This window comes from Perognathus longimembris, chromosome 14, assembly GCF_023159225.1.
Source record: "Perognathus longimembris pacificus isolate PPM17 chromosome 14, ASM2315922v1, whole genome shotgun sequence".
Classification (NCBI taxonomy): domain Eukaryota; kingdom Metazoa; phylum Chordata; class Mammalia; order Rodentia; family Heteromyidae; genus Perognathus; species Perognathus longimembris.
Window position 1 is genome coordinate 54,366,435 of NC_063174.1, and position 13,163 is coordinate 54,379,597.

Below are 13,163 nucleotides of genomic sequence, written 5' to 3' on the forward strand. Positions count from 1 at the left end.
GCCACGCACCCTACAAGGCTCGAGACAGCCCCAATAACAAAACCCCAACGCCTGGGGTGCACTCCACTGCCTTAGATTGGGGTGGCCTAGGGTTGGTGGAGACTAGCCTCTCTGTAAACGTGTTATGGGGTGCAGGGGGGCGGGGGGAGGAGAGGGCGTACTGGGAGCCGAGTGGATTTGCCCCTGCGGTTTCTCTCCAGGCTCCCCACCCAGATGTGACACCCATCCAGATGTGACACCCACCAAGAAGTGGCACCAGCACAAGTGCAATGGCCCTGAGGCCGGATGGACTCTGAGCAGGCGGGTGGGTAGTGACCTCCCCCGCGGGGGAGGCATCCAAGGAAGGCAGCCGGGCCTGTGGAGGAGGTGACCCCCCCACCCCACCCCCCAGGTCCAGGGCTCCTCCGTGGTGCCCAGGCTGCTGCGGCTCCAGGTCGGGCCAGTGGACCCCGAGGGTCTCTCTGGGCCTCCCCGCGGGCCCGAGTTTCCCCTTCAGGGGCCCCCGAGGAGCCGAGCCCCAGCCCAGGGGGCGGCACCTCGGGGAGGGACGGGACGGGACGCGGTCAGGCCCGGCCCCGGGGGTGGGGTGGGGGGGGCGCGGCCGCTCGGGCGGCGGCTTCCGTGCGCCCCGGGGGCTCGGCACCGCCAGCCGCCGGCCGCCGAATGGCGTTGGCCGGAGCCCCGAGGACCCCCGAGGCCGGCCTCCGCCTCCCGGCCCCGCGCGCCCCGACCTAGGAAGTGGACGGGCGCGAGCGCCCCGGCGCGCGGCGGCGGCCCCGGCCCCTCCCCGGGGCCATGCGGACGCCCGGGCCACCGCCGCCCCGGCCACCGCGCGCCTGAGCCGGAGCCCGCACAGCCGGCATGAGCCGCCGCGTCGGGGCGCCCGGGCGCGGGGACCCCGCGGGGTAAGTCCGGGCGCCCGCGCCCTCGCCGCCCGCTCCTCTCCAGGCCCCTCGGGGCGGGGGGTGGGACCCCCGGGGACCCCCCGGGAACCCCCCGACCCCGCCGCCCGCCGACCCCTCGCCTCCGCGTTCCCGCCCAGCCCCGGCGGGCCGCGAACCCCCCCCCGCCGCGCGCACCGACCGCGGCCGCAGGCGGTGAGTGCGCCCGGCTCCCGCCCCGTCTCTACCTGGGGCCGGCCGCCGCCTCGGCCCCGCTCCCGCCCGGCCTGGACGCCCGAGGCCACCCCGAGGCGGCGCCGCCTCGCTGCCTGGGGTCCCCGCGTGCGCCCCCCCCCAGCGTGCGCCCTGGGCATGGGGCGCGGACCCCCCCCCCCAAACCTCGGGTGCCTGAACCCGACAGCTGCCCCGCCTGGCTGGACGGAGGCCCCCGCGTCCCCTCCCCTCCGGCCTGGCGGCCCCGCCAGGAGCTGCGACCTTCGGACCCGCCTCTGGATCTTGGGGAGGGTCCGGGCCACACGCACCCCGTGTCAGGACCCCTGGGGGCGCAGCGTCCCAAGGCCTGAGACCCGGCTTCCAAATGGGGTCCCCCGGGTGTTTGGGGACTCCCCCCGCTCCGCCCCCCCCCCCGCACCGCGGGCAAGGCAGCGCTGGGGTTGGAGCACAGCGGAGAGGTGCGGATCCGGGGGGCTCGGGCCCCCCGTGTCCCCCAGGATTCCTGGGAGAGCCCCTGGAACCTTTCCAGGCTGCACAATGGATGGCTTTTCCGTTTAAAAAGTCCCGGGCCTGTGTTGTGAGGGACGCTCCCCACCCCCTACTGTTCCGCCGGGCTCCCTGACCTCACCTCCTGGGGTGGGGAGGGACGGGGGCGGGGGAGGGGGGGCTCCACCAGGCGATTGGCACAGCTGGGCAGTCCTGGATCGGGGGACAGCGAGAGGGGGCTGAGCCCTGCTCGGGTGGGGGCAACAGGCAGGGTGAGGGGGTTCTCATTCCCCCCCTCCCCGCGGCCTTACATCCACGGAGAAATTGGGGGTGCCCGATTTCAGCCTGCCACACCCTGGGATTGTAGCTGGCTAGGAAGAGGGGGTGAGGTAGGAAGGGGGGGCGCTGATCTCACCTACTTCCCATTTTTCCCAGGGATGACCTGGCCTGACCCCGGCCCCCCTCTCCCCACTTCTTTGTTTTATTCATGACGGGACCAGTTATTTCACAGGTGCCTCCGTTTACTTGCCTGTGAAATGGAGACTGGTTGTTGTAAAGAGTTCAGCACCTTGGCCCAGAAGGAAAAAACCCTGAGCAGTTACGATGACCATTACATCAGCGCTGGTGCCCTTGGCCTCTGCCTGTGCTCCCTAAACTGGGGTGCTAGCATCTCCCAAGATTGGTTTGCTGCTGAGCCCTGGGTGTTGGGTGGGAGCGCCTTGGGGGGCTGGGAGTTCCTGGACAGCATCTCCGCGCTGGACGGAGGAAGGCCTCCCCTGAGGACGCTGGGGAAGTGCTGGCCTACTACTCCCCACGGGCGTGGCTGGGCTGAGCCTCTGGCCGGAGGAAGCCTGTGAAACTTGAGTCTCAGCCTGGCTGGTCTGACTTCTGTTCGTGGAGGCCCTGCTTTTCCCACAGGGGCCCGGCCCCTCTGCACCCTCAAGAGCTATGGGGGGCTTTGCAGGTGCACCCGGAATGGCAGGTCCTTTACCAGGTCTACTCCCAGGTCCTGGCCCAGTGTGCCTTTGGTCTCCCCTCCCCCCCCATCTCCAGGGACCCAGGGTAGTGTCACCTGACTGTTGGAGTAGGAAACTAAGGGTCTTCACAAACAGACTGCTTTTTTGGTGGGGTGGGGGTGGGGACGCAGAACTGAGGCTTGAACTCAGGACCATGCACGCGGTAGGCAGGTGGTTTACTGGCTGAGCTGCACCAGCTGGTCTGGTTCACCCAGCAGGCTGGGCGCAGGCCCTTTGTCTCCTGCTATTCAGAACGCTGAGGTTTATTCAGGGTTCACTCATCCCCTCACAAAGCCCTGGCCACTAGCGTCTGATGTCCCAGGAGAAGAAAGCAGGCAGAGCAGGAGGTAGGGGAGGGGGTGGGGGGAGAGAGGGTGTTCTGAGAAGACACTGAGCAGAGGCCTGAAGGAAATGGGGGGCCAAGAGCTATCTTGGGGGGGGGGGATGTGGTTAGCTGTGGGGAACAGGACAGCAGACCAGGCTCGAGTCTCAGTGTGGGACCAGCACCCAACATGGCTTTGTGTAGAAAGTGATAGACTGAAGACAGACAGACACAGTGGAGGCCCAAGGGGGGCCGTGGGGTGGCCAGGATGTTGGGGTGGGCAGTGGCGGCAGGGTTTGCTGCTGGGTTGAACTGAGATGGAGAGAAAGAGGAAGAGAAAGAGGGGGGAACTTGAGGGAGGCTGACACCATGGAGGGGCGGGGCCTACCTGAGAATGGCATCTCTCGGAGCCCATTAGAGCCAGGAGCTGGGGGGCCTAGCAGACAGCACGCTCACTTGCTCACTCGCTTGAGGGCTTGCTTAACACTGCTTCTGAGCATCAGACACACCAGCCGCTCACGCCTGTAATCCCAGCTATTCAGGAGACTGAGATCTGAGGATCACCATTCAAAGTCAGTCTGGCCAGGAAAGTCTATAAGACTCTGTTATCTCCAGTTGATCAGCAAAAAGCCAGAGTGGAAGTGTGGGTCAAGTGGTAGAGTGCCAGATTTGAGAGAAAAAAAAAAAAGCTTAAAGGACAGTACCCGGGCATACATGCACACACACACACACACACACACACACACACACACACACACACTCTCTCTCTCTCTCTCTCTCTCTCTCTCTCTCTCACACACACACACACACACACACACACGATTTCATGCGAGAAAGAATTGCACTCTGGGTACTGACTGTCCCTAACCTAATCTCCACCTTAATAACAAAAGGGAGGCCCAGAAAGAGGAAGGGGAACTTGGGTCCCCTCCGATATAGCTGGACAGAAAGGCCTTCTGCTCCCTTTCAAGGCTCTGTGGCGGGGATCTCCTCCGGGTGGGGTCCCTAGAGCAGAGTGCACAGTACCAGCTCCACCCCACCCCGCCCCTGACAGAGACTCGGGGCTCCCTCCCCAGCTCAGGCATGCACCTTTGGGCCCCAGGAGCCCTGGGGGGGGGGGAGCGCGGCATGGGGTGCAGAGCCTGGGCACCTTGCTTGCCTCTCACCCCTCAGGGCCTCTCTTGGAGCCTCCTTGCCCTGGACCCGGGTCCCAGAAAGCAGCCTGATAAAACACTTAATAACGCCGCCGGGCACCTGTGCGCCAACCTGGACGATCCAGAAACCCCAGTGGAATCTGGTCAGAACCGTGTCTGCTGGAGACTGAAGGGCACTCACAGCCCTCCATAGCACATCAGCCCGCTCGGGGCGGCTGCTCGCACACCACGCCGGGCCCCAGAGCCCCCAGCCACAAGACCGGGTGAACAGTGGCCAAGGGCTGACCAGTGACAGCAGCTTCTTCCCTTCCCCTCCCCTCCATCCTCCCACCCCCGCCATGGCCAGTGAGGTGAGTCACCCCTCACTAGGTGGTGACAAATGAGGAGAATGGAGAGCCCCAAGACCAGGCTTGGAACTGGTCAGCGTAGGGCAGAAAGGGGGGGGTCAGGCTTCTGTGTACCCCAGAGGTGCTTGTGCATAACGGATGCCAGATGATAAAGATAAAGGGGGAGAGAAACAGACTTTGGCCAGGGAGAGATGGATGGAAAAGATGGCAGGGCCACAAAGGGCGCGGTCCTGATTATTCTAAAGACTTGAGGGGCTACGTGCGCAGCAAGAGCCCCAACCTAGGGGAAGTAACTTCCCCTAGGGGAGCAAACTTCCTGTTTGCTCTGCTACCTGCCTCTCATTAGATGGTCACTTTAGAAGGAATGGAGGGGGCCATGACTTCTCTGACCAACTTTCAAACTTTCTAGAAGTATTGTGATCCAGGAAGTCATATTGCTCCCATCTGGGGGAGCTAGGGAATCTGAAATGAGGCGGTGCCCCCCCAAGAGTGGAGCTCAAGATAAACAGCATAACTTCAATGCATTTTCTGAATGGCCAGCTCGCCCCGGCCCCTCACCGTGAGTCTTTTGGGTGACGTGGTTCTGGCTGGCAGACACGGGACAGCCACTCTGTGGAGGACTCTCAGGTGGAGTCGAGGGGTCCTGGGCCACCCTGGCTGCCTCAGAGAGGGTCCTGAATGAAGATTTCTGTACCCCCAAGAAACAAAGAATGTAAGAGTGTTGTGCTCTGTGTGTGTGTGTGTGTGTGTGTGTGTCTGTGTAAATACTTGAACATCTAAGAGTTTCGGCTTATCTACTAAAGACAGTAACAGGTGTAAGGTCCTCTATAAAAGCTTGAGGCTCTATTACAGGTGCATGAGGTAGCAGGGAGGACTCCCTGGAAGAGGCGGCACTTGGGTTGGGTCTTGAAGGACAAGTGGGATTTTAGCCACGGAGAGAAGGTGACCCTGGGTGGGACAGTGGACAGGTCAAGTGCGGGGAGCCCTGAGCAGCCCGGCGTGGGGGTGGCAGCGGGGTGCTGTGTGTGGTGCTTTGGCTCTGTGGAAGAGTGTGACTCTTATTTTCCACAGGCCTGCTCCTCCACTCGGTAGCTCAGCCAGTCTGGGCAAGAGGCCGCCATTTGAACCTTTTCCTCCCCCTCTGCGAGAGGACCCCCCCACACCTCCCTAAGTGTTGCCATGGCTACAGGACATGGACTTCTTTTTGGACTTGAGGCTGTTGGGGACTATGACTTGTATGTGCATTGTTGGTTTTCAAAATCAATTTTTATTCTATACTTTAAAGAGCTGGAACACAAGCACGGGGCCTGTAGCTCACATTGTCATCCTAGCTCCTCCAGAGGCTGAGATCGGAGGGTACGGGTGCAAAACCAGCCTGGGAAGAAAAATCCTAGACACTATTATCTCCAATTAACCAGCAAAAAAACACCAAACAACTAGAAGTGGAGCCATGGCTCAAGTGGTAGAACACTAACTTTGAGCATACAAGCCCAGAGACGGCACCCAGCCTGTGAGTTCAAGCCCCAGGATCAGCACCAAGAAAAAAAAGTCAAATACAAACAACCAGGAATAGGGAAGTTGAAAGCATCAAACACATACCTAGTTGAATCTGTACCCAGTGCAAAAGTGCAATTGTTTACATTTTTATGAGGGGGAGAAAGAGAGAGGGAGAGAAGGAAGGAGGGAGGGAAGGTGGGAGGGAAGGAAGGAAGGAAGGAAGGAAGGAAGGCTGGCTCACACTTTTGCTCAACTGTTTCATTAGAGGCTGGCTCTCTACCATTTATCCATACCTCCACTTCTGGCTTTCTACTGGTTAATTGGAAATAGAAGTCTTGCAGACTTACCTGCCCAAGCTGGCTTTGAACCTTGATCTCTAGCTCTCAGCCTCCTGTGTGGCTAGGATTACAGGCAGAAGCCATGTGTGCCTGGCCAGTTGTGTGCTTTCCATCCACGCACGCCTGCTGATCCGCGTTCCTTGCTTTGCGCGGAGGGTTACTTCCTGCGCACGGTTTCTCGGTGCTGCGCTGGACCTGTGTTCCCCCATCTCCCTGACACATGGATCTGTGGCCCCTGGTCTCGTTGGCTCAACCCGTAGGTGTCATTTTAATAGTAGAATTCGCCTGTACTGACTTGACTTTGTCCCACTCCTGCTCTGTGTTAGCTGAACCCCCTAAAAACCTCTGTGAGTTTGGGGGCCACGTCTGTGGGATTGGTCAGAGTCTTTGAGTCTGAGGGTGAAACAGAGCGTGCTCATGAGAACCCTGAATGTAACCTGGGCATAAGTTCTAGCCGAATATTTCTCAATTTCCTTACAACTAGATGTGGTCATATGATTTGATTCAGGACAGAGAAGTCTAAGTAAAATGCCAGTTGTGAGGAGGTGCCCTTAAAGTGAAGGGGTATGTCTTTCCTCTTTTTTTTTTTTAATTGTCTGAAATGCAGGAACCAAGGCAGCCATTTGAACTCTGATGTAAAACGCGGGAATAGAAACTATGCCGGGTGGGACCCACACATGCGGAAATGTCATTCTAGCTCTGGACTGCTTGGCCCAGAATTTTGTATGTGAAATGAATCTGTATTTATCATCCCTAAGCCACTGTTTCTTGACATTGACCCAGATCAAAAGAGTTTTGTGTCTGTCATCCACAGCACCAGACTTTGTGCCAGAAAGAAAATACAGAAACTGCTTTACAGGGCTTCATCCTTCCTCCCCTCTTCTAGAAGAGTCTGGAAGGAGGGCGGGGAGAGGAGAGGCAGGTTTGCATTGACCAAGGCTCCTGCCCTAAGGACTACATTGCAAACATTTTTTCCAGGTTGAGTATTTGTTCATTTGAGATTTCACCGCAAGCTTCAGACCGTTTATTCTGTCTTGTGCTTCCACAGAGCTAGACGTTGCTCATGGAGGCGGCCTGGGCCTCAGTTTCTCCATCCGGGCTTTAGGTCCACAGCGCTCTCTCCTGGGTCACCCTCCCTGTGCCCGTGCTCTGTATCTCCCTCTGACCGTGCGCCCCGACAGCCCTGCTGGGGCTGGGGCTCTCTCTCAACAGTCTGTGCCATTCAGCCGCGCTCCATCACCCTTGCAGGATGCAGACCCCAAGCTCCTGGGCTGGGAGCGCCGGTGGCTGTCTCAGCCCTTGTTCCAGCCCGGCCGGGACTTAACTTCCCCTTTGTTGGAAGTCGCAGAATGAGTCTGAGCCTAAAGGAGGTTTCTGGGCGCTCCGGCGCCTGAGGACACCCGCCCCGTGCATGTGGTAAAGCCCCAGGTCTGCCGTGCACGGGGCCGGCTGGGCGGTGTGGAGTAGACGGCCGCATGCCCCCTCCTCGTGTTGCTGGGGGTCAGTCAGCCAGGGCCTTGTTTCCTGGCGAAAGCACGCCACACCTGGCTTCAGCATCATCAGGCAGCACCAAGTTCATTGCTGCAGAGACCCCTGCCTGCCCTGGCTCCTGCCTGCAGTTGAGCTCCCAGCTCAGAGTGGGGGAAGGGGTTTCCCTGCAGCCTCATGGCTGGGCCAGGCCCAGTGCCGGCCCACAGGCAGAGGTGAAGGGGAAGTGGTGTCTGCATTCCAGCCCTCCTGGCTGTCTTCCTCCCTAGCTGAGGCAGGGAGGGGGTGCTGAGCTCTTTCCTAGCCGGGACGGCCCAATTCGGGCCCCCTGCAAGAAGCCCTCGGCTGGGTCAGGCTTCTGGAATGTTGTGTCCTGTTGTACAGGTTGCTCGCCGCTCAGATGTGCCTGGATGAGAGAAAGGCTGAGCTGTGGATCGTGACAGCTGTGTGGGAAATGGGGTGCGACTGGCTGGCTAGGACCTACTAGGACCTTGGCCAGGAAAACCCATTGGCACACGGAAGCCCGCCATGCTTGTGTTAGAAGGTTATCCTCTGATGCCCACCAGTTTGTGGCTCTCCCTGGCAGGGCTGGGATGGGCTGTCCTGCTTCGTCACTGTGCTGGCACTGAGGACACTTGTGGGGACCCAGCCTGGAGTGGTGTGGGCGGAGTCAGGAGGTGTAGGCAGAGCCTGGCAGTATGGGGCAGGGTCAAAGCCCTTCTTTCCTCACGCCAGCCCCCACGCCAGCTTAGGCTTTCCTGCAGCCCCCACTTGCATGGTACTGGTCCAGTGAAGGCCCTAGTTGGTTTAAGGGGCCTCATTCCATCCTGGAGCCACAGAAGTCGGGGCAGGTGGATGGGCTGTGGAGGACCTGCTGGCTGAGGGACGTCTTGTTCAGAACAAAGTGGGAGGACGAGGGAGCACTTTCTCAGGAGACCAGGGGCAAGCTAAGCCGTGGTCACGCCTGGGGCTCCCAGGTGCACTCGGATGTGAGGTGAGCGAGTGTGTCACGTGGGGTGCTCTCTGGGGAGGTGGAGGGTGGGCATGCGGGGGAGGGGGGCAGCCCACAAGCTGTGTCCTCCAGCACCGGGGACTATGGGCAGGGCCCCTCTTTTAAAACTTGGGTTCTGTTAGTTCACTATGGTGTCTGTAACAAAGTAGCACAAACTAGGCCATTGAAACAGATTTATTCTGTCACAGTGTGCAAGGCCAGAAATCTGGGATGGTGGGGTGGGCAGGGCCGTCCTCCCTCGAAGAGCACGAGGAGGGCCCTGCTCTGCTCTTCCTGTCTTCCAAGCCCCCCCCCACCTCCACCCCAGCCCAACAGTCCCTGGGATCCCTGCCTGTCCTAGGTTCCTTGCTTCGTGGCCTCTGTCCTCACAGGACATCGTCTCTCTGTGTCCCTCTGTTTCTCCTCTTCTTGCCAGATTTGACGGCCATCTTGGCACACGTGGACAGCCACCATAGCCACCACCACGATCCAGACCTGTGAGGCACGGTCTCACCCCCCCCCCCTCCAGAGCCCCCAGGGGCCCTCGTAGCAAGAGCCGTGCACCCCAGCCCCGCAGTCTCTCACTCCTGCCCTGTCCTCCAGAGGTGCCTCGGCTGCTGTCCCTCAGCTCCGCAGGGGGGCGTTTGTGCATATGGCTACGCGGCCACCCCAAAAGACTGTGATTCCAAATGAAGATTATACACAGTTCCATGGCGGAACCATGCAACCCCTACTCACTGCCCCATGCAGAAGGCATCTGCTCGGGTCCGGGCCAGCACTGCTGGGGCCTAGCAGGGAGAGGGGGCTGACTTCTGTGTGCTGGAGGGGGCTCGATGTGTCCCATGGGGTCAGGGGGCCCTCTTCCTCCAGCCCCCTCCCCCAAGAGAGGGTTCAGTGCAGCTCGGTGGGCATGTGGAGTTGAGAAGCGCAACGGTCTAGGGGTCAGGGGTGCAAACTCCAGCACAAACTATCGGGGACACATTGCAGTCTGCCTTAGTTTCCTCATGTGTAAAAGGAGGGTTGTGGACATTTCTGATGCATAGAGTTGTGGCCGTGCATGCGTTCATCTGTGTAAGGAAAAAGAGGCTGAGCAGAGGCGGAAACGGGTGTTCAATGCTATGAACCACTGTCTGGTGTTCTGGAGACTTCCTGTCCACATTCCTCATCCCTTGGACCACCAGCTGGTTTCTAAGCACCTCCATACCCCTGTGAGGATCCAGGGACCAGATCCCCTTTCTGCGGTCTACCCTGACTTGCTGTGAGACCTTAGCCTAGCTGCTTGCCCTCTCTGGTCATTGCTTCCTCCATAAACACAGTGTGGGGACACCGAGCCCCCTCCCTAGGCACCAGGCATCGAGTGTCCCAGTTCCAGTACTGACCCCTGGCAGGGTCCCGGGTGGCTCACATGGAGTCCCGCTCTGAGGCTAGGACTCAGGTCCCAGATGGCCACCTTTGGTGGCAGCTTGGTGAAGACCTGCACAGCTGATCCCCATGGCTCACAGACGGTGTGTTTGCAAGTCTGCCTGCTTGCTCAAATGTATTTGTCTCGCCCAGATCCCCACCAGCAAGCATCTCCAAGCCCTGCAAGGACACACACACAGGGCCAGGAAAGGTTGACACCCCCACTTGGCTTCTCCTTTCCCGCCTCGTCCTGCAGATGCATGTCCTTGTCACAGCTGAGTCTCTGCACCTTGGTATTTTTGTGTTGGAGAGCTTGTCATCTCCGGTAGGTCAGAGCAGAGTGCTGAAACGCGGGGCTCTTAGGTGCAAGGTGGCCATCCCAAGCCTTAGAGAAAGCCGGCATGACATAAAGCTTCCGCTGCCCTGTGCTGTGGGTTCTCTGTCTCTCACACTCACACACACACACACACACACACACACTCACACCCACAATGCATCATTGGTGGGAGGCCTCTAGACAGAAACACACAAAAAACAAGCTTGGGGGGCTGGGGATATAGCCTAGTGGCAAGAGTGCCTGCCTCGGATACACGAGGCCCTAGGTTCGATTCCCCTGCACCACATATACAGAAAACGGCCAGAAGCAGCGCTGTGGCTCAAGTGGCAGAGTGCTAGCTAGCCTTGAGCGGGAAGAAGCCAGGGACAGTGCTCAGGCCCTGAGTCCAAGGCCCAGGACTGGCCAAAAAAAAAAAAAAAAAAAAAACAAGCTTGGGTACTGAGCAAATGACCAGAGACTCCTGCGAACCTAGGCCCGAGTTTCCTGAGGGACCGGTGGTTCAGTACTTGCTCACCCAGGGTTCCAGGCGTCCTTCCTATCACAAATAGAGAAGCACAAGTGTTCCCTGGGCTGTGCCGGTGAGCCTGCTCCCGCTCCCCTGCGGGGCCTCTGCGTCCGGATCATCGCGTCCGCGGTGGTTCTGGGAATCCTGTGTGTGTCTGGGATGCGTCCTGTCCCTCTGGTCCAGGGACTTTGTCCTCTCCCTCCTCAGGTGATGTTGAAGGTTGGAAAGGACGGTCAGTGTCCCCGGAGGACAGTGACCGGCCCTAGCGGCTCATTGTCTGTGAATCTAGTGGAACAGCTCTTGGGAGGGGCATTTCTGAGTGAATCAAGGGCAGGTAAAGGGCAGGGACCCTTGGCGTTCACCGATAGATCTCTAACGCGCAGCTTCACTGCCTGTATCCCCAGCACTCACTTCAGACATTTTGCTTCTTGTTTTTTTTTTTTTTTTTTTTTTTTGGCCAGTCGTGGGCCTTGGACTCAGGGCCTGAGCACTGTCCCTGGCTTCTTCCCGCTCAAGGCTAGCACTCTGCCACTTGAGCCACAGCGCCGCTTCTGGCCGTTTTCTGTATATGTGGTGCTGGGGAATCGAACCTAGGGCCTCGTGTATCCGAGGCAGGCACTCTTGCCACTAGGCTATATCCCCAGCCCGACATTTTGCTTCTTGAACCCAGGCTGCCAGGCTCAGTTGACCAGTGAGGAAACCCGAGACAGCAGAACTCCATCCAGGTCTGGCCCAGCCTGGAGCCTGTGCTGACCCCCAGGCCCCCGCCCCCCATGTCATCCGAGGCTCTAGGCCTGTGGTCTGGCTTCCCGGATGCCTGGGTCGAGGCTGGGCTACGGTTGCCTCCTGACAGCTTCCGAGCCCCAGGAGGAGTGGCGCCCACCCTCTCCCCACCGAACCCCCTGTGCACGGGGGAAGACGGCAAAAGGCCCAGGAGGGCCCAGGCCTACCGGCCAGGCTCCAGTGATCCCTGCTAGCAAAGTCCCTGTCCTTGCCATCAGGAGGGACACATTTGAATCTGGGAGAGGTGGAGCAAAGCCACCATGCCTCAGGACTCTTCCTTACGTATGTCTGGGAGGCTCCCCTGCTACCCAGCACCTCCCTGCTGCCTCCGAAGTCAATCACCCACCAGTGTCGAACACACACACACACACACACACACACACACACACACACACACACACACACACACACACAGAGGCCCCAGGACTTCACAGGACATGCTTGTTCCCGGCAGAGGAAACGTGGTTGCTGCGGCTGTGCGTGGGCTGCAGGCTGGCCCAGCGTCAGCGGGCTTGAGGAGCGTCAGCGTCAGCGGGCTGGAGGATAGGAGGTGTGGCAGTCACCTCTGCAAGGTGCTGTGCTGGTCAGGGTTGGCAGTGTCTCGCGTGAAGGCAGCTACCAAGCATCTGTGCGGCATTCTGGGGTCCTTTCACTTCAGAAATGGGGGTTCGCTTCGTCATGAAGTAGGTGGGGGCAAATAGTCTCCTCTCTCTCTCTCTCTCTCTCTCCAATTCTGGGGCTAGAACTTGGGGCCTAGGTGCTGTCTCTGAGCTCCTTTTGCTCAAGGCTAGCACTCTGCCACTTGAGCCACAGCGCCACTTCCAGCTTGTTTGATAGTTAATTAGAGATAAGAGTCTCACAGGGGCTGGGGATATGGCCTAGTGGCAAGAGAGCTTGCCTCGTATACATGAGGCCCTGGGTTCGATTCCCCAGCACCACATATACAGAAACGGCCAGAAGTGGCGCTGTTGCTCAAGTGGTAGAGTGCTAGCCTTGAGTAGAAAGAAGCCAGGGACAGTGCTCAGGCCCTGAGTCCAAGGCCCAGGATTGAAAAAAAAAAAAAAAAAAAAGAAATACTCATCACTCAGCATAAGAAATAAAACAATTAGAGCCATAGCTCCACTTGTGGCTTTTTTTGGTGATTAATTGGAAATAAGAGTCTCACAGATGTTCCTGCCCAGGCTGGCTTCTAACCATGATCCTCAGATCTCAGGCTCCTGAGTAGGAAGACTGGCACTAGCCACTGGTGCCTGGCCCCTTTCTCTTGTTTTATTGATGAGAAACAGGCCTAGAGACAGAGGGGGATTTTTCCAAGGTCACTCAGCAAGCCCACGGTGCAGGCTGGAACAAACCCTGACTGGCTCAGTTCTAGTCACCTTTGTA

The 13,163-nt window shown here is 59.1% G+C and overlaps 1 protein-coding gene across 1 annotated transcript in view; it reads left to right on the forward strand.

Moving 5' to 3' along the window:
* Window positions 1-852: 852 nt before the first annotated feature.
* The window catches only part of Rin3 (Ras and Rab interactor 3), a 76,765-nt gene continuing 64,454 nt past the window's right edge, over window positions 853-13,163 (forward strand). The window contains exon 1 of the mRNA XM_048361898.1: window positions 853-905. Coding sequence (XP_048217855.1) covers window positions 862-905 — 44 coding nt within the window. The 5' untranslated portion in view covers window positions 853-861. The remainder of the gene's footprint in view (window positions 906-13,163) is intronic.